The following is a 21,393-nucleotide window of genomic DNA, read 5'->3' as shown; positions in this document are numbered from 1 at the left end:
TGAGCGATGCCGTCGCAATAGTAGGTAAACATCTGCCTCCTCCCTCACATCTCTATTCCGCTCCATTGTTTGAGGCGTTTCTTAACGGACATCGGCCGCATGTAACGCTGGAAATCCCGACGCAGGGTAAGACTTCTCAACATTTAACACTTCCTTACGTTCCCATCTAATGGAGGATGCCTTATTTCGGGACTCATAAGCTCGTCGTGAGCCACCGTGGTGCCAATCATCCGTTATGACACGTTAGCTATGAGGTTAGCATCTTCTACTGTACTAGCATGTAAATATTAACATTTAGATAATTTATATTTTATTTACATACCAACTGGCTAGTCTCATTAGCACTGTTAATCAATAATACTATGCATGATGAAGTTTAATACTAAAGTATTAAAAATATTTCAGCAAATTCTTTACGGTGTTTCGGGGTAGCTGGTTTTCGTGTTAACTGGTGACCGACTTCCTTTAGCGTCCCTTGTTGCTTAAAGCATTTGTTTAAAAACCCGACCGAAATCCGTACCTGACCCGGCGAACACCGTTTAACCACATTTATATAATAGTTTAAAGCATCGGATTGTTTGTGAGTCGTATTTCAACATCTGCTGTTGCCCACAGCTGGTGACAGGAGTCTGTCACCAGTTAACAGGGGGACCAATTAAACCGAATCAGCGTACCTAGACAAGTAAAACTTCATCTTGCTTTTTTGTCAAAATGTTATATTTTATGTATTTTCAGGTCATTTTGACTCAAACTCAAATGTATATACACTTTACTCATCGTAAATTGTTTATATGCTCATAGTATTATATTGTTGGCTCCTTTACCTCGTTGCTGATGTAACAATGTGTATTTCCTTGTTGTTGGACAAGTAAATCTAATATGATATGAAACTATCATAAATACCATGTGTTCAGTTTAGAAGAAGACACAGAGACATCTAAATGCTCCATCAACCTTGGTCGTTGTGAATGTTATTTCATGTGAATGCATATTTACTGAGCTGAAAGCGGGAATGTCTGCTGATGATCCAGCAGATTAACTCGGTCCAGTCAGTGTCACATGCCTCTATCCTCCGGACCATCAGGCCTCATCTGAAGAAGAAACATGTCATTTCACCTTGGAGGCTCAGTCAACCCCCTAACCAAGACCATGTGCTCTCGAGGCCCTTGTGTCCTGCTGGGATTATGTTTTCAGATGCTGTCATCTCCATTGTCGGTCGCCATGGATTAAAGCATGACTACATGTAAAAAGAGCTGATGTAAAGAGAACGAGGCGTTCCCCTGTGGGCCTCCGCTGTTCCACCAGGGAGTCACTTTCAGGGCCGCCGTGTGGATGTCGCGTTCCACATCGTGGGCAGCAAATGAAGCCAGGAGCTGCACACTGCTGCTCGTGAAGTGACTCACAAGCTGGTGGAATAATATCAAGCCAGTGGAAAGAGGAACCGACATACTAATACACAGGTTGTCTGTTGTGAGAAATCCAGTGGTGTTCAGCAGCACACTGTTTCAGTGTGACGGTTATATAAGCAGAGAGGACGAGCGTAGCCCGAGGACTCCCTCCTCTGCACACTCAGACGGAGGTCAGCCATCTGCATGATACTCGGATTATCCTTCAAAAGATGTCCAGCTTTTCTTTTACAGCGCAATAATACAGCCGTGTGACTTCCTGTCTGTTTTAGGAATCACGCTTTATCAATTAGCCCTTTGTCTAATTCAGAGATCTGCAGCCTTAATTCCCAAAAGAAACATCTTCCACCAAGAAAATGTCTATTTAATGCCAGAAAAGGGTCTTAAATGAAGTGTCATAGTGACGATTTAGATAGATTTTATTACATTTATCAAAATGTTTTCCGATTTGTTTCAGGGATTATTTACTTTTTCCGTTGTTTTTTTCACCTTTCTTTCTTTTTCCTTCCTTCTTTCCTTTTCTCTTTTTTCTCTTTTCATTTTTCCTTAAAATTTTTTCTCTTGTTTTTATTTTTCCCCTTTCCTTTCCATTCTTTTCCCATTTCCCCCTTTTTCCCTTTCTGAAAAACATGTCCTATCAAGTTCAAACATTTTATTTTGATTATTTTCCCCGTATTTGAACATTTTTCTGAATAGTTTCCTGTATTTTTTATCCATTTTTATCCATTCCAGCTATTCTGGCTGTTTTTAACCAGGAGATCAAACCATTGAAAATCAGAGTGAAGTGAAAATAGAATAAAAAATCTATCTATCTAATCTATCGATCTATGATCTATCGCCTGATTGGCTAAAAGTTGTTGCCGTTCCTCATCGTCTGAAATAATGAATCAACTCTGGTAGAGTAAAACCCTGTCATCTAGTTTGTTTTGACTCCTTTTGTTTCCGTCGGTTTCAATGAGAGCCTTTCACTAAGGCTCTCACGCCGATGCTGAGAGAAACAAAGGAACCACAGCAAGCGACGCTCTGATTCCTTCTCGGTGAATTCCTGCTCCCGGCCCTTTAAGGATCCTCCGGGGACGGCAGCCGGATGTGGGACTTATCCTTGAAAAAACATCATGTGTGCTGATGATGACAGATGTAAACAAAGCTGCTCCTCCTCTGTCACAGGTCAGAGAGCGCCGCCGCCGCCGCCACGATGTGATGTCATCGCGCTAAGCGGCTCCCGCATCCCATCATGTTCGAAGTGAAACCGCGAGCGGTGGAGAAGAAGGAGTCCAGCACGGAGACAGGTCAGCCATTTTCACTAAAGAAGCCTGTACATTAAACTCATTTCAGTTCAGGGGACGCAACTTCATGTCAGGTGGGCCGGACTGGTAAATTAGAGCCATAGTAACTTTTAGATGTGAACTTTCAGGTGAAAAGTATACGTGAGGAAAAAAGCTAAATTTTCAAAAAAAAACAAACAAACACTTTTTACAGAAAATGACATCAATCTCAAGATCTTCCAGATTAAAATGCTGTTCTTGGTCTTGGATTTGGTGAAATCATTTTAGACGTAAACACCATTTGTAGTCCAGTGGGACTTATAGTCCAGAAAATACGGTAAAACTGGGCTTTGGTGAGATGTAATCGTCAGCTGTGGATATTTGTATTAAAAAAAAACATGCAGTAATATTTCCTGTCTCCCTGCAGATGAGGGCCTGGGCAGCAGCGGCGGCGGCGGGCGGCACTTCGGCTCGGGCTCGCTGGGCTCGGGATCGTTGGGCTCGGGCTCGCTCTACCTCTCCGACAGCCAGGACTGGGCCGTCTCCCCCGGCTGCTCGCCGGACGAAGCCCCAGCGCAGCCCGGCGACAACAACGCCATCTCCCCCGTGCTGGCCGAGGAGACGTTCCGCTACATGAGTGAGTGTCGGCGAGCAGATGGCGAGGGGATTTACTCTGGATATGATACTCTGTTTGTCTTTCTGGGATGGAGGGAGGGAGGGAGGGAGGGAGGGAGGGAGGGAGGGAGGGAGGGAAGGGATTCAGCCGCTCAGTCGAGAGTCAGTATCAGAGTCACGGGACATGCAGAGAGGACACTCGGATCATGCCGGTGTGGAACGTCCGCGGTGAGGAGGCGTACGACGGCTTCGCCGTGGAAGGTGAAAGAGTTAGCGAGGCGACAGGAAATGAGGTCATGTGATATTTTCGGGACATTTTTGTGGATTCTGACTCGGTTTGTGGTCATTTTTGTGTCTTTTTTTGTGTTTTACCATTGGATTATGGTCCATTCTGCATATTTTGAGGTGGTTTGGCGCCTCTTTGAGACCAACAAGTCCATCTTTGTGCATCTGTTCTGAACATTTTTGAGGATTTTGCATCCATTAATTGTCCTTTTATGTCTCTTTCTAATAGTTTTGCATCTCTTTTTGGTTGGTGTGTCAAACTCTTTATGTCTTTTAACAATAATTTTGTATATTTTGAGGTTATCTGGCACTGCTTTGAGACCAATAAGTAACTATAAGTAATAACTTTATGCTCATTTTATAAATATTCTTTGGGAGTTTTACTTGTTTTGTGTGGTTTTTGTTTTGTTTTAATAGTCATTTAGCCTGTTGATAATGGTCCATTTTGCATATTTTGAGGTTGTTTGGCACCTCGTTGAGACCAATAAGTCCACATTTGTGTTCATTTTAAGAACATCTTGGGGGATTTTACATCAATTTATCATCATTCTGTGTCTTTTTCTAATAGTTTTGGACCCGTTATGATCCTGCAGACACAACTCTCTCTGGTTGTTTTGTGTCTGTGTGGTTTACTTTGTCTGTTAACAGTCATTTTGCATATTTTGTTGTTGTCTGGCACCTCTTTGGGACCTCTTCAGTCCATGTTTGCACTAATTTTCTGAAAATTTTAGAGAATTTTCACTTGCTTTGTGGTCATTTTGTGTCTGTTTGCTAATTTTGCATCCGTTTATCGTACTTTTTGTGTTTTAACGTTCATTTAGCATCTTCTTATGGTCCATTTTTGCATATTTTGAGGTTGTTTGGAATGTCTTTGAGACCAATAAGTCCATGTTTGTGCATATTTTATGCACATTTATGCATATTTTTGACTTGCTTTGTGGTAATTTTGTGTCCCTTCTCTAATTGTATTTATTTTTTTCAGTTAGGTTATTTATGACTAAGTATATAAGTATATATGTATATATGGTCATGGCACGCCAATTCACAACACTAATGACAGTAATGAAGAGAAATAAGAGGAAAAATGAGACGAAAACGGAGAGTGAATGAAGAAAACTGAAGAGGAGAATGAGTATAAAGTGTTGCACGTGCAGATGAAGGGCACGGTGAGGAAGTCTGGGTTTCATGTTCCTGCCCGCTCCACTTCTGCACACGATAATCAGCCTATTAATAGGGCGTACCGAGACGTGTCGGTGGCTGCACGCTTGACAAGCGTCCAGCTTGAAGAAGCAGAGCAAGAGAAGACATTCTATTGGTGCCAAAGGTCAAATCTTGTTATTCAACATAGCGGAATGTGGGATTTACCCTGATTAGACTTTGTGCGAGTTTTTTGTGATCAGAGGTCAGAGATTTAGCAGCTGAGGTGACTAAAACATGACCACCGAACATGATCCGTCTCTCCCAGTGAGAGGTAAAAGCGATGGACGTGTTATTTTTATGGGACTGATTGTTGAATCTGACCTCCTCTTTTTTTTCTTCTCCAATCAAAGTGGACGGGAAAGTTTAAAGACGCTTTCCAAGGCCCCGTTTCCACGACAACGTTTCATATGACAACACCTTGACCGTTAAAGAAAAGTGTTACGTTCACACTGCGTCAGCAGAGGCGCCGTCAACGATGTAGTTAGTATGCCGGACCATGGGGGGGCGATGTTGCTTGTTTTTGTAATGAAACCACACACTCTTCTTTTCCCCTTTCTTTTCCTTTCATTTTATTTTTCCTTCACCTATTTTCCTTTTTTCTTTAACCTGAAAACAAAACAAAACTATGTACTTTCTATTTTGAAGAACCATTTTTACTGTATTTATTTATCATTATTTGAGTAGTTCTCGCTATTTTATCTTCTTCTTTTTTGGCAACTCCAGCTGTTCTGGCTGTTTTAGCGATTTAACTTTATTTTTCTGTGTTTGGACTGGAGATTGGACCATTTTTGAAAATCAGTATGTCATGCAAATATAAGAAAAATGTATGGAAAAATCTTTATTTACAAAAACGTTTCTGAAAATGTCAGGGTGCCACTGGGGGGGGGGGGGGGGGTTATGGGCACCGAAGAGCCACATGTTGCTCCGGAGCCGCAGGTTTCAGACCCCTGGGTTAGATGAACTTTTCTCTGAACAGGTGGACTGAGGAGCGGGGCAGCGATGGCGACTCCCACTCAGGTGCTAAAAGACGGCTCCGCCAATCGATTTAGATCTCCGGCTCGATTTGTCGACGCTTCTGCTTTCCGCTGTTCTGTTTCTCTTTATTAGGGGCCACCAAAGCGCCTCCTTTGTCTCACCTTTTCCTCCTCTTCTCTTTCTGTGTCTCTTCTTCATCCCTCACTAGCATATCTTGCTTTGGAGCCCTCCTCTTACCCCCACCCCGGCTCTCAGAGCCTCTCCAAAGGTACCTCTCTCTCTCTTTCTGCCTGCTCCTCCATGTAGACTGTATCGTGTGTGTCGTGAAGGTTTGCTGTAGATGGCTTGTAGCGCTCTAGAGATATAAATGACTTTTGGTGCTTTTCCATGACACAGTTCTGCCACGGCTCGGCTCAACTCGTTCTCCGTGATATTAATGTAAAGAAAAGCCTCGGTTCCCGCGCAGTATGTGCCGGTACAGTACCTAGACCCAACTCCGTTGCGCGGTTCCCAAACCCCAAATGTGGATTGTTACGATCATGCTTTATTGTGAAAGATGTGCTTCACTGTTCGGTGTTTTGGCTTAATTGGTTCCCCTGTTAACTGGTGACCCGACTTCTGCCACCAGCTGTTAGTAGCAGACGATGTTAAAATAAGACAAACAAACTCTACAGTTCTTCAAACTTTAATGAAAATGCGGTTAAACGGCATTCGCCAGGACAGCTGCGGCTTTCGACTTCGTTCGGACGATCTAGGAAGTCGGTCACCACTTAACAGGGAAACCGGTTAATCCCAAACACGGGTGGTTTGGGTTTTTAAAATGGCGGGGTTAACCGAGTCGAGTCGAGTCGAGTCCAGCAGGTGCTCTGGAAAAGCCCAGTGTGTGTGATGCTCCGTCCTTCACTGGCCGCTGATTTGACGACAGTAGTTCGATGGTTGCATGTCCTGCAATCGCATCCTGAGGGTTGCAATCGTCTCGCGGTCTAACCGGTCTGTTCCCTCCCCCGGCGCAGTCCTGAGCGGCGACCGCGTGGAGCAGATGACCAAGACCTACAATGACATCGAAGTGGTCACACACCTTCTGGCTGAGGTAGGCCACACCCACCAACCCACCCACTTCTTTTTTTCTCATGATTTGGATGAGACGACTGACGTGCTCTAATTGGACAGCGGGACCGAGACCTGGAGCTGGCGGCTCGGATCGGACAGTCGCTCCTACAGAGGAACCACCTGCTGCAGGAGCGCAACGAGGCCGTGGAGGAGCAGCTGGCGCAGGCGCTGGACCAGGTACACGGATGGCGAGCCACCGTAGAACTACGTCATATTACGTAGCGCGATATAAACCATCATCCTTTCACTAACTCTCCCCTGACTCCGCCTCCAGGTCCACCAGCTGCAGCATGAGCTCAGCAAGAAGGACGAGCTGCTCCGGATGGTGGCGAGCGCCTCGGAGGAGAGCGAGACCGACTCCAGCGTGTCCACGCCCCAGCGCCAGCCGCCGCTGGCAGCGGGCGGGCCCGCCACCGTCGCCGCCGCGCTCAGCCAGCTAGAGTGTCTGCAGAGCAAGCTGCAGGACCTGGAGGAGGAGAACCTCTCCCTGAGGTCCGAGGTACGAGGCGGTTAGCGATAGCGTTAGTGTTCGGGTGAGGCGGTGGCGAGGAATCACAAAGAGATCCCTTACCATGTTTTCCTCCCGTCCGCCGCAGGCGTGCCAGCTGAAGAGAGACACCATCACGTACGAGGAGAAGGAGCAGCAGCTCGTCAGCGACTGCGTCAAGGAGCTCCGTGAGTTCAAACTTCACCCAGAAAGCTTCAATGTGGAGGGCGGAGAAACGTGATGAGTGCGATGAGAACATTGTACTGTTCACTCACGTTGCCCTGCAATTTGAATCATCCAGAGCTAAATCCAGAAAACATACCAGCAGTTTATTTGTCAGGACTATTAAAACTTACAGAAACTAGAACGTCACATTCGTCACCGTGGAAACCAATAGATTACAAAGTTATTTGTTCCACCACTCCACTCCTTCCATGGGTTCATGACCCTGACCTTTGACCCCCCTAACAGCAGACCAAGCTAATGATGTCACTACATTATGTGGCCAATCAGAGGATAGGGAATTGAAATTGAAAAGTGACATTTTTTTTGTTGGTTTCACAACAATCGAATTGACCTTTTCGTGACCTTGACCTTGACCTTTCACCCAATCGCTCTCAAGATCTAATCGATTGGTCTTTGGATGATGACGAATCATCCCTGAAAATTTCATACAATTCGGGTCGTTTGTGGAAAATGTTGGTAAGATAGAAACACACAAACCAATCAATGAATGAATAAATAGATACACGCGGCCAAAAACATGACCTTGACATGTCTTTCGTCGGCGAAGGTCACAGAGTGAAATGATTCCCCGTGTCTCAGGCGAGTCCAACAGCCAGATGGTGTCGCTGAGCGACGAGCTGTCCCAGAAGAACGAGGAGCTGCTCCGACACCAGGAGGAGATCGCCCAGCTGCTAGGGCAGATCGTGGAGCTGCAGCACCGCGTGAAGGAGGTGCGACTAAAGCCAGCGCTGCCGCGGGGCAAAGCCTGGGGGCGTGTGTTTGGAGAGGCTCATGTTGTGTTTGTGTGCAGCTGGCGCTGGAGAAGGAGGAGCTGAGGATCCATCTGCAGGCCTCCAAGGAAGCTCAGAGGCAGCTCACGGCAGAGGTGCTCCCGCCGGCTGGTGCAGCCTCAGTGTTTTCTATCATGAGTTAATTGTCACTGATGAGACCAACGTGGCTTCGTTGCAGCTGAACGAGCTGACGGAGAGGAACTCAGAGTGCGTGGAGATGCTCCACGAGTCCCAGGAGGAGATCAAGGAGCTCCGCAGCAGGAGCGCCCCCGGCATGCGGCGCCACTTCTCCCACGGCCTCTACCCCATGGTGAGACAACGGCCATCCCCGCGCTCTGCAGGGGCTGTTTTCAAAAGTTGCATTCACACAAAAATTAAAATTTTTCCTCATTCCCTCAGCGTTGGAACATTTTCAAAAAGTTGAGTTTTCCCCCATTTCCATAGAGTCTTGAGTATTTTCAAAAAGGTGTATGTGTGTGTGTGTGTGTGTGTGTGTGTGTGTGTGTGTGTGTAGGACTCGTTGGCCGCGGAGATCGAGGGCACCATGAGGAGGGAGCTCAGTGTGGAGGACGAGATCGCCTTCCAGGACCAAAGGTTGGTCTCACTGTGGTGTTTAAATCAAACTGGTGGCTCCGTGCTCTCACACGCCGCCGTCCGTCCGTCCGTCCGTCTCCCGGCAGAGTTTCCGAGAAGCGCGTCTTCCAAACGGTGCGCTCTGTGAACGCCACTTCGTCGCGCGCCGGTGCCACCATCCCTCCGATCCCCGGCTCGGGTCACAGCTCCCTGGTGATGACCGCTCAGCCCTTCCAGTCCAACCAGGGGTGAGGACAAGTGGCGGGCGTGGCTTCGGTCAGAAAATGGCGCCATGCATTAGTTTCTAACGTGCGTTCCTTGCCCACAGTGACGAGGTGCGTCTCGGCCAGCCCGGCTGCCCGGGAGGAAACGACCTCACCAAGGCGCTGCGCCGCCTATCGCTGCGGCGGCAGAACTTCCTGTCCGAGCGGCAGTTCTTCCAGGCGGAGCGGGAGAAGAAGTTGCAGGCGCTGGGGGCGGCGGAGGCCGACGTGGACGGCAGCGGCTGCAGCTCGCCGATGTGCAGCGTCATGTCGTCCTTCTCCAACCTGTCGGAGCTGTCGTTTGGCTCCAGCATCTTCAAGACCTTCCTGCCCGAGAAGCTCCAGATCGTCAAACCCATGGAAGGTGCGAGGAAGGAATCCTCTCGGCCGTGTGGTTGTTTTCAGTCGAGCTCGATCACAGATCGTGGTTCTTGTTTCCCCAGGCTCGCTAACGCTCCACCACTGGCAGCAGCTGGCCAAACCTCACCTGGCGACCATCTTGGACCCGCACCCCGGCGTCGTGACCAAGGGTTTCCGCCCGCTGGCCCAGGACCCCGCGTGCCGCCTGTCAGACATGGAGGAGGATGGGGAGGACGAAGAGCATGGCGGGACGGCAGTCTTGGAGAAAGGAGCGGCGGAGCGCGGTAAGGACGAGGACGAGGAGGATGAAGAAGGTGGGATCACCTTCAAGGTGCGCTGCTCGTCCACGCCGGAGGAGAGGAAGGACAGGAAGAACCTCCCGGTCCAAATGTTCTCCTCGCCGACGCTGCCCGTGTCTCCCGGGACGCCGGCCGCTTCCTCCTTGCTTCAATCCGACGTCTGTCTGACGCCTCTGCACTCGGTGGAGAAATCCAGCCAATCACTGCAGCCCATTCCAGGAGCGTCGACGGCCGTGGTCCATTCGCAGAGCCAGATCTTCACGACGACCACGACGACCACGACGGCGTCCTCCTCTGGTAACCACGCCTTTCAAACACACACACAGAAAACACTGAGGCCTTGTTTTGTTTTTCTCACCACCTGTTCTGCTGTGTTCAGTCCAAAACCCTGGGAAGAGCCAGAGCTCCACCTTCTCCACCTACACCTTCACCACTTGCCGCATCCTGCACCCCACCGATGTCACGCAGGTCACGTCCAGGTGAGTCGCCGCCACGCCAACGGAAGACGCGTCAAACTCGACAGACACGGCTAACTGACGTTCTGTCTCCTCCTCTTCCAGCTCCCAGTCGTCCCTCTTGGCCAACACGCCCAGCTCCATGAGGACGGGTCCCAGCACCCCCGTCACCCCCTGCAGGCTGAGTCTGGGCGACTCCTTCCCCCCCCGGCGGGCCCCACCGGCCCCCGGTGGACTCGCTAAGCTGGTCCTGGAGAGGGGCATCTCGGCGCAGGTGTCCACCGACACCCCGCCCCCTTCCCCGAAGCCCGCCCCCCGCCGGCCCCTCCTCCGCCTTCTGCCAGGCACGCCCCCCAACTCGCCCTCCCACTCCCCCACCCCCTCCCCGGCGCCGACGGAGAGCCGCCAGCACCAGCCGGCCGACAACTTCCTGGCCTCGCGGCCCGCCGAGCTATTCCTCCAAGACGTTTACGGTTTGAACTTGGGCCGCGCGCCGCACCCCGACCTCCCCAGCCCCTCCCAGGAGACACTGGGCCCCGCCGGGCCCGACCCGGCCAGTGTGGGTCTGGTGGAGCGGCTGCGGCGGCTGGGGTTCTCCAAGGTCCTGCACGGCTCCGCGTCGGCGCCGAAGGACTCCTCCACCTTCGTGTCGACGGGCGGCGGAAGCCTGCTGGACGGTCTGCGGCGCAACCAGAGCCTCCCCGTTATGATCGGCGCCCGGGCCGGAAAGCCGCCCGCCAACCCCCCGCCTCCTCACCCCACGTCCCTCGCTCTCCCCCCTCCCACCTGGGGGAACCTCAAAGAGCGGCGCCGACACCTCGGCTCCGCCTCCCAGCCGCCGTCCAGCTCATCCAGGCGCTGAGGAAAAAGCGCAGACATGAACCTCCTCCTTTCCACCTCCGGCGAGACGCCGGGGCGTCAGAACGATCCCGCCGTCACGACTTGATTGGAAAGCACAAGTTAACTCATGAGTGAAGCCCTCCATGTTTGTCGCCACAGTGCTCGTCAATACGGCCTTAGCTTGCCTCTCGGTAGGTCTCTCTCTTTTAAATAGATGAAGCTCCTGGACACGGAGGAAACGCGGAAGTGTACGAGGGTTCGTGGAAGTCGATTTGTTGGAGTGGAAGCGTGTGAATCAGAAAGTGTCAGAAGAAGAAGAAAGGAAGCGAAGACGGGAAGTTTAAAGGGCTGCTGCCTCAGAGAGCCAAAAGCTTCGAGACGTTCTGGCGGGCGACACACTGCCAGGTCGCGGCCTCCTAACGGCATTCGTACGATTCGTTGGGCAACCAGCCTCGTGCTGCGCCTCAGCGCGGCGGTCCGCCGTCCCCTCCAGATTTGTCTCGTCTGTTTGAGGCCTTACGTTAAAGCCACGCTTGTATATATGAGTTGCACTGGATCGAAGAGAATACCACTAATATTCTAAAGCTTGCGTCCCACTTTTCTATTTAACCTTTAGTTTTAAGATATTCTAACATATCGTGTGCCTGCTGTAACGCTTCCGTCCTAAGATTTTAATATATGTAGTGTTTTTATTTGCTTTCCACATGAAGGGAAACCAAGCTAAAAGTGGCATCCTTATTCTTGGAGAATTTAATTGGGTTTTTTTTACTAAAAAATAAGGGAAGACACACTCCGACTGACGCACAGTGAAAGCAGGAGGTTCAGGTCCCAACAGATAAATCATCTGTCTTGTTTCTCTTCCGCTGTGATCATGATCCTTTAATGGGTATTATTCAATTGCCTCTTTTTGTTTGTTTGTTTTTTTAAATAAAGCTGTAAAAAGTGAACGGGTGTCTGGCTAGTTTGTTCATATATATATATATATATATATATATATATATATATATATTTATATATATACTGTATGTATATACACATTTGCACTGTCGAACAAGAAGCTTACTCTGTTGGTTCCCTAATTTATAATTACTTAAAGGATAAACTAAACTATACGATTAAAAGATAAGAAATGACGAAACAGAGCATATACAGACACAACACGGTATGCAGAGATGAATAGTTACGAAAACCAAACATGAAACTTTAAAATTAAAAGAACTTTTTAGGAGTAAAAACTGTGGAATCGTTTTAATTAACCCATGGTGACCTGTAAGGTCAACGTTGTCCTTGTTCACATTGTCATATTTGCCCCATGGAGGGAATTTATTTCATTTATTTTATTCTATTCTATTTTATTTTATTTTATTTCACTTTATATATAAGTTTTTCCACAGGAAACACAGTTGTGAATGACACAGATGTTTTGAGAATTAACAATAAAATATTATGTGTGACATATATATATATATACATTTATATATATATATATATATATATATAGTGTGTGTGTGTGTGTATTTATTAATGTGTACTTGTATGGTAACAACTATGCTCTCTGCTAAAATGTCAAAACTCCTCTGGGACTTATTCTCCTCCATGGAGGGCAGAATGTCAGCAGTTTATCGGGTTGAGCTCCGCAGCGCCTGACGTGACGCCGTCACTGTGTCTGTACGTCCTACGTCACACGCAGTGTGGGCGGAGCCTCAAGTCTTTATAAATCCTTTGCCTCCGCCGTCTCCTTCCACCTTCAGCCATCTTTAACCATGTTGGGAGCCGTGGGACGTTGCTGCACCGGGGCTCTGCAGGCTCTCAAGCCTGGGGTCCAGCCCCTCAAGGCTCTCGTCGGATCCCCGGCCGTCCTTTCCCGTGAGTTCCTCCTGCACGCTCCGCTGCTGTCATTGAAACGCCTTGATTCACGCAACGACTCGCGACACCGGTGACGTTAGCTTTTAGCAACACGCTAGCTCCGGCGCTGCTGCAGGCCTCGCGACTAAAACATCGAGTTTGCGCTTCACTTGAGCCGATCTGCGTCCTCAGATTGACGTGTACATGAAGACAGACGTTATGGATGATTGCGTTTGGGTGGACGTTACCCAGGCTGTGCGACTTGTGCTGCAACAGAAATGACCTTTGTGTAATGACATGAGGCGGAGCGAGCCCGTTAGCATAGCACTTTAGCAAGGTTACACCACCACGTCAACCACATTAAAATCACTTGATTACAGTTAAAGACATTGCTTTTATTATTAATGTTATTGTTAAAGACGTACGTTTTCTTGTTTGTCTCTAAAGGGAGGGGCCGTCAACATTAGCTTTCAGTCAGCTTCATTCATCTGTCACGTTGAGAGTATTAATGCTAATTGATTTTTACAGTAATACATTATTGCAGCCGGATTAAAATGCAAAGTCACGCCGTGACTTGCAATTATGACCTGACATTGAGAAGTTTATTGAAAGTAAATCATTGCATAGGCCTGCAATGTTTTCAAGGACACGACTGATATTTGGTCACAGGCGGACTCGAACCAGCGACCACCCTGTAGCTGCCCTTTGCAGTGTTGGACAGTGGGATTGTCACAGTGAACATAACAAGGTCACAGCTGTGGCTCACGTGCATGAGGGCCGGCTGCAGCGATTGGACACCATGTGCAATCCACTTTACATTTAGTTTGTGCTCCAGGCTTCACATTTTAAATGAAAATGGGGAATAGAACCTGCAACCTTCCAATTGAGAGAAGACCGTTCCACCTACGGCCTTGTTATGGAATGTTTACAGTATCCACCTTTTCTCTCCACAGGTAGAGATTATGTGGCGCCCGCCGCAGCGGCCAGCGTCGCCTCCGGCCGCATCGTGGCCGTCATCGGCGCCGTGGTGGACGTCCAGTTCGACGAGGGTCTTCCTCCGATCCTCAACGCCCTTGAAGTGTCCGGCCGCGAGAGCAGACTGGTCCTGGAAGTGGCTCAGCATCTCGGTGAGCAACGTTCTCTTACAACCTTATAAACTCCTGTGAAGGAGCTGGCGCTGACTCGACAGTGGTGCTGTGGCATTTTTCCAGGGGAGAACACAGTGCGTACCATCGCCATGGATGGTACCGAGGGATTGGTCCGTGGACAGCAGGTTCTGGATACCGGTGCCCCCATCAGAATCCCAGTGGGACCAGAGACCCTGGGCAGGATCATGAATGTTATCGGGGAGCCCATCGACGAGAGGGGTCCCATCTCCACCAAACAGTGAGCTCCTGTGACAGTTTCAGTAAATTCTGTGTCGTTTATGAAGGAGTGAGGGTGTTAAAAGTGTTTTGTTTTCCTCACAGGACTGCACCTATTCACGCTGAGGCCCCCGAATTCACCGACATGAGTGTGGAGCAGGAGATTCTGGTCACTGGCATCAAGGTGGTCGACCTGCTGGCCCCCTACGCCAAGGGAGGAAAGATCGGTACGTGTATACGCAAATAAAGTGTTTCCCCATGCAGACTTGGGAGAAAGCTGACCGGATTCCGTTGTGGTTGCAGGCCTGTTCGGCGGCGCCGGTGTCGGCAAGACTGTGCTGATCATGGAGCTGATCAACAACGTGGCCAAGGCCCATGGTGGTTACTCAGTGTTCGCCGGTGTGGGCGAGCGTACCCGCGAGGGCAACGACTTGTACCACGAGATGATTGAGTCCGGTGTCATCAACCTGAAGGACACAACCTCCAAGGTGAGGCGCCGTTTAAACCCTAGTGGAGTCGAATTGGCGCCAGCCTGCTTCGCCTCTCACACCTCAGTGTGTGTCCTTCTCAGGTGGCGCTGGTGTACGGACAGATGAACGAGCCCCCCGGCGCCCGCGCCAGAGTGGCCCTGACCGGACTGACGGTGGCCGAGTACTTCCGTGATCAGGAGGGTCAGGACGTGCTGCTCTTCATTGACAACATCTTCCGCTTCACCCAGGCTGGATCAGAGGTCCGTGTAACTTCTCTTCTCGACGCCCGACGCTGGAGTTTAAACGGTGTACTGACAGCGGTGTTGTTCTCCTCCATCAGGTGTCTGCTCTGCTGGGTCGTATCCCCTCCGCCGTGGGCTACCAGCCCACACTGGCCACCGACATGGGCACCATGCAGGAGAGGATCACCACCACCAAGAAGGGCTCCATCACTTCTGTGCAGGTGACGTTTCAGCTCTTATAGTTTAAAAATCTTGTCTGTCTGGACTCTACAAACTAACTTTCTCTCTGTCTCTGAAGGCCATCTATGTGCCCGCCGATGATTTGACTGACCCCGCCCCCGCCACCACCTTTGCCCACTTGGACGCCACCACCGTGTTGTCTCGCGCCATCGCTGAGCTGGGAATCTACCCCGCCGTGGACCCGCTGGACTCCACCTCCCGTATCATGGACCCCAACATCGTGGGCGCCGAGCACTACGACGTGGCCCGTGGCGTGCAGAAGATCCTCCAGGTAACGACCGCCGTCGGCATTTCTTAACCCCGCCTGAGAGTGTTCTCGAAGCTGACGGCTACCATCTCCTTTCAGGACTACAAATCCCTGCAGGATATCATCGCCATCCTGGGTATGGACGAGCTGTCTGAGGAGGACAAGCTGACTGTTGCCCGCGCCCGCAAGATTCAGCGTTTCCTGTCACAGCCCTTCCAGGTGGCCGAGGTTTTCACCGGCCACATGGGCAAGCTGGTGCCCCTCAAGGAGACCATCAAGGGCTTCAAGAGCATCCTCGGCGGTGAGTCCGACGCTCAATCTGAGCTCCTCTGCGAGCCCAAACTTCCACCAGCTTAACTTCCTGTTTGTGTCCTCCCTCCAGGCGAGTACGACCCCCTGCCAGAACAGGCGTTCTACATGGTGGGCCCCATCGAGGAGGTGGTCCAGAAGGCCGAGAAGCTGGCCGAGGAGCACTCGTAAACCATTGAGATAAACTAAATGGGTGGTTCTGTGGTTAGGAGCACTTGGTTTGTAAAACATGTCAGATACGAAAATATACCTGTCGCGTCATCCTGAAAAAGCGAAAAGTTCTATTTAATGTTTCCAATGAGAGATGGAATTAAACACTTGTCTTTACACAAAAAAACGCTTGTCAACTGTACTTCCTGTCTGAACTGTGATGCAGCTGTCGCATACTGAAATAAAAGTGTAGCCGGATTGTGTGTGTTTGGAATTGGACATGCTTCACATTGTAACAGCTGAGGGGACGATTGACTTTCAAAATAAGAGTCAGGAAAACACTGATGCAGGTGAACAATCCGAAAGTCGACCATAAAATGTGAAATATCCTTATTTGGTGGGAAGAGTTGCTGAAATCTGTGAAATTAATGTGAATAAGCTGTCAAGGTCAACATGGGTAATGACATTTAAATACTAGTTACTCTCCAGAGATGACGGGATGCTCAACTCAATGGGCATATGTAGTCTGAAGTGTTTAGTTTATACTCAATAGCTTAGAAAATAGTAACTGCTGTCTATTCTACTGCATCGACAAAACGAAGGTATAATTGGAATATTTGGGTTAAAATTGAGTAGCTATTTCGATCTGAGTTGAGTAAAATGTATGTTCTTCACTAAGTTAAAACTTAAAATCATTGCATATTCTGTCCAAATGAATATAAATTAAAGCTTAAGATTTATTTTAGCTGTAATAAAGCCTAATTTTATGAAACCTGGAAGGTTTTAGTTTGTCCTTCAGGATGATATTGATCCTGATAACATCCAGGTAATTTTGTGTTTAAGTCAAATCCCTTGTGTTTTTCAAGGATTTTAACTGGTGAAAATAAACGCATTTTGTGGGTTATAAATTAAATTGATCAAAGCATTAAACTAAAAAAACACTATCGAGATCTTTTATTACAATTAAGTAGCGATAATCACTGAATTTATTGTTCCTGTGCAGTGTTTGTGTCAATAAAGCTTTAGGGAAACAAAAACCGTGAACTCTCGCGAGAAGTGGATTCAAGCGCGGCCATATATAAAGAAGGGGGTGGTTCGGAGCCTCTCGGCTGAACCGGACTCATTTATTTATTTCTGTAATAAACAATGAACCGTCCGGAACCTGAACCAGCCACCATGCAGAGCAGCAACTCCCCTCCACCGGACAAACCCGAGGCCGACTCCCCGGCGGCGGAGCGCCAGTCCCCGCAGAACAAAGCCAGCCCGGCCGCCGCCACGCAATCCCCCGCCGCCGACCAGGAGGCGGCTGTCGCCGGGGAAGGGTGCTCCGAGGGGCCGGCGGAGATGACCCTGAACCTGTCCAGCTTCAGGCGGCCCGGGGAGAAGGCGTTCACCCAGCGGGCTCGGCTCTACGTCGGCGGCCTGCCGCAGGATATCACCGAGGACGAGTTCAAAGACTTGTTCTCCAAGTACGGAGACGTTAACGAGGTGTTCATCAACAGAGACCGGGGCTTCGGGTTCGTCCGCCTGGTGGGTCACTTCTGCTTCACTCGGAGCGTAATTTGACACCGGGATCGACCTGGTCGCACATGTTCATCCTGATGTAACTTAACAATTATATTAAAAACATGTTTCAAACTGAAGATAAATGTAGCACGATCACACAGACTTGGTGTAATTTGACACCAGGATCAACTTGTTTTACCTGTAGCGCATACCTACATCACCATGATGTCCGATATTATAAACACGTATTAGTTATGTTTTAAACTGGAGATAATGGTGCATTTTGGAATCGTTTTCAAGAAGTTACGTTTTAACCCGTTTCCTGAACGTTGTCAAAACGTTGAGTTTTCACCTGCCAATCAAAGACTTTGACACTTGTGGATATTCTTCACTGGTCTTCGTCCCTCCAGGAAAGTCGGACGCTCGCAGAGATCGCCAAAGCCGAGCTGGACGGGACCGTCTTGAACAACCGACCGGTCAGGGTCCGCTTCGCCACGCAAGGCGCCGCGCTCAAAGTCCGCAACCTTCTCCCCATGGTGACGAACGAGCTGCTGGAGCAGGTAGCGGCCGCCGCACGTCCCTGCGTCTCTTGACGGCGAGGAGACGTGTGATCTGACGGTGTCCGTGTGTCTCCAGGCGTTCTCTCAGTTCGGGCCGGTGGAGCGAGCCGTCGTGGTGACGGACGACCGGGGGCGGCCGACGGGGAAAGGCGTGGTGGAGTTCGCCAATAAAGTGGCGGCGCGGAAAGCTCTGGAGCGCTGCACGGAGGGGGCGCTGCTGCTGACCACGTGAGCGCGACAGACTGCGATCTGCTTCTGTTTGGCTTTACTCTGCGACCTGATTCCGTTTCCTCCTCCTCCTCCTCCTCCTCCTCTTCAGCACGCCGTGTCCCGCCATCGTGGAGCCGTCGGAGCACTTCGACGACGAGGACGGCCTCTCAGAAAAGCTGCTGCAGAAAACCCCCCGATACTACAAGTGAGTGAGGAAACGCCTTGACGCTACTTAGACCCTGTCCTCACGACAACGCCGTTTCATGTACTGTAATTTCCGGAGTATTGAGCGCACCTGAATATAAGCCGCACCCATTAATCAGTGGCGTCATTGTTTGGAGCTGCAGAAGATAAAACCAGATGTTAGATTTGTCGACTTTTCTGTATTTGCATGTCCTGGTCTTCTTCTCCGTTGTTGGTGTATTTCTGTGGCAGCGTCACAGCGCCACCTTTTAGGCCTGGCACATGTACTACATCGTTCTGAGTAGTTTTCATGGTGTCGCGTCGACGTTTCCCGCGTGGACAGGAAACGTTTTAAAAACGACGGGGAGAAAAAAAGAGGGTTCTGTCTCATGTGGTCGGGGACTCAGACCGTCGCCTCTCCGCAGGGAGCGCGAGCAGTCGCCGCGGTTCGCGCAGCCGGGCACGTTCGAGTTCGAGTACTCGTCCCGCTGGAAGGCGCTGGACGAGATGGACAAGCAGCAGCGGGAGCAGGTGGACAAGAACATCCGCGAGGCCAAAGAGAAGCTGGAGGCGGAGCTGGAGTCGGCCAAACACGAGCACCAGCTCATGCTGATGAGACAAGGTGAGGACCGCCCACCTTCTCACACCTTTTCCATTACGTTTTAGTACCAGGTGCTTTTCTAGTTCCTCCTCAACCGAGGTTCCAAGCGAGCTGAGTCGAGGAGACGATGTGACGTCAGCAGGCTGCTGATTGGCCTGAACGAAATCCGTAGCTGTTCTGGCGAACGGCGTTTCCGTTAAAGTTTAAAATATCGTAGCATTCGTCTGTCTTATCAGCTGCTGCGAACAGCTGGTGGTGGAATTCGGTCACCAGTTAACAGGGGAACCAGTTAAACTGAAACACCGGACAGTGAAGCACATCTTTGACGACAAAGCCGTTTGTGTGCAGATCTGATGAGGCGCCAGGAGGAGCTGCGGCGGCTGGAGGAGCTGAGGAACCAGGAGCTCCAGAGGCGGAAGCAGATCGAGCTGAGGTGCCGTGAACGGCGCCGGTGGTTGCTGCATGGACGAGTTGGTCGGGCTGGGTCACGAGATGATTTGTCTCTTTGCAGACACGAGGAGGAGCGGCGGCGGCGGGAGGAGGAGATGTTGAGGCACCGCGAGCAGGAGGAGCTTCGACGACAACCCAACTACGTGGAGAACGTCGGTACACGCGCAGCACGCTAACCGATTGTTCCCGCAGCAGGTTTCATCAGGCTTCTGTTCTCTGCTTCTCTCAGAGGGAGCAGGACGTGAGGGCGGGCGAGTCCGGCCTGCGAGGAGCCGTCAACATGTCCGGTACGGCCGATTCACCACCACCACAACTGATCCCAATCGTTCTCACGGAGGCTTCACTGTGTCGTGTTTGTTTGTGTGGTTCTGAGTGCAGACGGCTTCAGCCAGGCTGCTTCGGGCTCCGCGGCGAGCCAGGCTCAGATGATGACCACGAGCGGGAGGACGGCGCCCGGCGGCCCGGAGGGGGCGGGGAACATCGGCCCTCCGCTGGCCGCAGACAACGGAGCCATGGTAACGGAAACCCGCGTTCACACGGCAAACGTTTGGAAAATGATGGGGGTGGCTCAAGGCTTGGGACCCCGTGTTTCAACCCGTTTCCATGGATACAGTGTTTCCATAAAGTTGCGTTTTTACCCATTTTCATGGAGAAAAGTTGCGTCGTTTCCACGGAGACAGCTTTTTCAAAAACTAGAATTGCATTTCCACTGCCTCCGTCGGGTTTATAAACTTCGACCGTGTGTTTTCCCGCTGAGGTTTGAACGGTAACCATCTTGTCTCTCCTCGTCTGACATAGCGGAGCGACCGCTACCCTCAGAACGTGCCGGCGATGGGAGGCCGAGCGGAGGTTGAATCCCCGAAGCAGCAACAGCAGCAGCAACAGCAGCAACAGCAACAGCAGCAGCAGCAGCAGCAGCAGCAGCAGCAGCCGCCCCCGCAGGTCGGACCTGCTCCTGGGTTTGGACGGGGGAGTCCAGCAGGGGGCGTCTTCGACGGGCCGAACAACAAACGCAGGAGATACTGACTTTCCCACACTTCCTGAACGTTTGTCGATTTTTGGTCCGAATGAGTGGCGCTGCTGCTTTCCATGTCGTTGCTATGGCAACCGTCATCTGGAGTTCACTCAACAGGCTGAATGGGACTTTAAAACGTGGTCGTTGAAACTCTTTTCCTAAAACCTTTTGTTGAAATAATGAAGGAATCTGATGTTTTTCCTTGTTTTTGTCTCTCCTCTCACAAATAAACATGTTTTGTAGTAAAAATGTGTGTTTGATTTGACAGGTTTTGGATGATTAAGTAGTTTTATTTCGTGCACTGCTCAACTGATCCGCCAGGGGGTGGTGTGGTGCCTTCACGGTCTCCTGAGTGCAGCAGGTGTTTGCCATTATTGAGGTGAAGCTCTAAGCAAGTATTCTTGATCTTTTCTTATCTGCTGAATTCAGTCCATCCTTTGTCTTCTATGCAGCTCATTGAGGCCAGAGTTGTTTTCTTAAATCAAATTAAATTCTTCCAACTGAATTCCCTCCATCTTTTAAAGCAAGTGGAAGACTTGTATTTCCACATGGAGCACCAAAGCCTCAGACACTGTTTTAGCAGTTTTACCTGCTGCAGCACCCAGAATAGATTTATCCTGGAGATTATTTATAGTTATCCTCCTCCTTTTCTTTCATCTAAATGTTTTTTTCTGTCTTTTGATGTATGGTCAAAATAGAGATTCATAAATATTTATTTTTTATAAATTTAATTTCCCTCCATCTCGCATTTTTTCCTTGCCATAGCCTCATTTCATCTTAAATTTACTAAAACGTGGGTTTCTATCTCCCTTCTTCTCACTCCTTGATGTAGAGATTGGTTGACGATAGGCT

The 21,393-nt window shown here is 49.9% G+C and overlaps 3 protein-coding genes across 5 annotated transcripts; all 3 read left to right on the top strand.

Moving 5' to 3' along the window:
* Positions 1–50: 50 nt before the first annotated feature.
* Positions 51–12,094, top strand: trak2 (trafficking protein, kinesin binding 2). The gene is made up of 16 exons (XM_080492595.1): positions 51–126; positions 2,574–2,695; positions 3,099–3,308; positions 6,760–6,836; positions 6,917–7,033; positions 7,131–7,355; positions 7,453–7,531; positions 8,169–8,299; positions 8,380–8,454; positions 8,538–8,669; positions 8,874–8,953; positions 9,040–9,180; positions 9,261–9,559; positions 9,639–10,151; positions 10,234–10,333; positions 10,415–12,094. The coding sequence occupies exons 2-16, from the start codon at positions 2,641–2,643 to the stop codon at positions 11,169–11,171; spliced, it is 2,991 nt and encodes a 996-aa protein (XP_080348721.1). The 5' UTR covers positions 51–126; positions 2,574–2,640; the 3' UTR covers positions 11,172–12,094.
* A 743-nt stretch (positions 12,095–12,837) lies between these two features.
* atp5f1b (ATP synthase F1 subunit beta) lies at positions 12,838–16,275 on the top strand. The gene is made up of 10 exons (XM_080492626.1): positions 12,838–13,015; positions 13,948–14,121; positions 14,206–14,380; positions 14,464–14,585; positions 14,662–14,846; positions 14,930–15,088; positions 15,169–15,291; positions 15,369–15,581; positions 15,657–15,858; positions 15,940–16,275. The coding sequence occupies exons 1-10, from the start codon at positions 12,913–12,915 to the stop codon at positions 16,035–16,037; spliced, it is 1,554 nt and encodes a 517-aa protein (XP_080348752.1). The 5' UTR covers positions 12,838–12,912; the 3' UTR covers positions 16,038–16,275.
* Positions 16,276–17,074: 799 nt separating this feature from the next.
* Positions 17,075–20,785, top strand: pspc1 (paraspeckle component 1). 3 transcript variants are annotated; one of them, XM_080493278.1, is made up of 11 exons: positions 17,075–17,546; positions 17,933–18,082; positions 18,159–18,310; positions 18,402–18,497; positions 18,901–19,097; positions 19,425–19,509; positions 19,588–19,678; positions 19,756–19,813; positions 19,905–20,041; positions 20,325–20,428; positions 20,599–20,785. In XM_080493278.1, exons 1-11 carry the CDS (start codon positions 17,163–17,165, stop codon positions 20,687–20,689), a joined length of 1,545 nt encoding a protein of 514 aa, XP_080349404.1. In that variant the 5' UTR covers positions 17,075–17,162; the 3' UTR covers positions 20,690–20,785. The 3 variants fall into 3 exon arrangements, with proteins under 3 accessions (XP_080349404.1, XP_080349403.1, XP_080349402.1); XM_080493277.1 differs by having other exon boundaries at positions 20,325–20,678; XM_080493276.1 differs by having other exon boundaries at positions 18,883–19,097; positions 20,325–20,678.
* The last annotated feature ends 608 nt before the right edge of the window (positions 20,786–21,393 follow it).

This window comes from Lipophrys pholis (assembly GCF_963383615.2).
Source record: "Lipophrys pholis genome assembly, chromosome: 23".
NCBI lineage: Eukaryota > Metazoa > Chordata > Actinopteri > Blenniiformes > Blenniidae > Lipophrys > Lipophrys pholis.
The sequence above is the reverse complement of the archived record's forward strand: the minus strand, read 5'-3'. Positions and strand labels throughout refer to the sequence as shown.

Bases quoted from the DNA above. Each gene is read 5' to 3' on its own strand.
- trak2 (XM_080492595.1), top strand. From the start codon at position 2,641: ATGTTCGAAGTGAAACCGCGAGCGGTGGAGAAGAAGGAGTCCAGCACG. The intron at 7,356-7,452 runs GTACGAGGCGGT...CGTCCGCCGCAG, and splicing joins ACCTCTCCCTGAGGTCCGAG to GCGTGCCAGCTGAAGAGAGA. The intron at 9,181-9,260 runs GTGAGGACAAGT...CCTTGCCCACAG, and splicing joins CCCTTCCAGTCCAACCAGGG to TGACGAGGTGCGTCTCGGCC.
- atp5f1b (XM_080492626.1), top strand. From the start codon at position 12,913: ATGTTGGGAGCCGTGGGACGTTGCTGCACCGGGGCTCTGCAGGCTCTC. The intron at 13,016-13,947 runs GTGAGTTCCTCC...TTCTCTCCACAG, and splicing joins ATCCCCGGCCGTCCTTTCCC to GTAGAGATTATGTGGCGCCC. The intron at 14,122-14,205 runs GTGAGCAACGTT...GCATTTTTCCAG, and splicing joins GGAAGTGGCTCAGCATCTCG to GGGAGAACACAGTGCGTACC.
- pspc1 (XM_080493276.1), top strand. From the start codon at position 17,163: ATGAACCGTCCGGAACCTGAACCAGCCACCATGCAGAGCAGCAACTCC. The intron at 18,311-18,401 runs GTGAGCGCGACA...CCTCCTCTTCAG, and splicing joins GGGGCGCTGCTGCTGACCAC to CACGCCGTGTCCCGCCATCG. The intron at 19,814-19,904 runs GTACGGCCGATT...TTCTGAGTGCAG, and splicing joins AGGAGCCGTCAACATGTCCG to ACGGCTTCAGCCAGGCTGCT.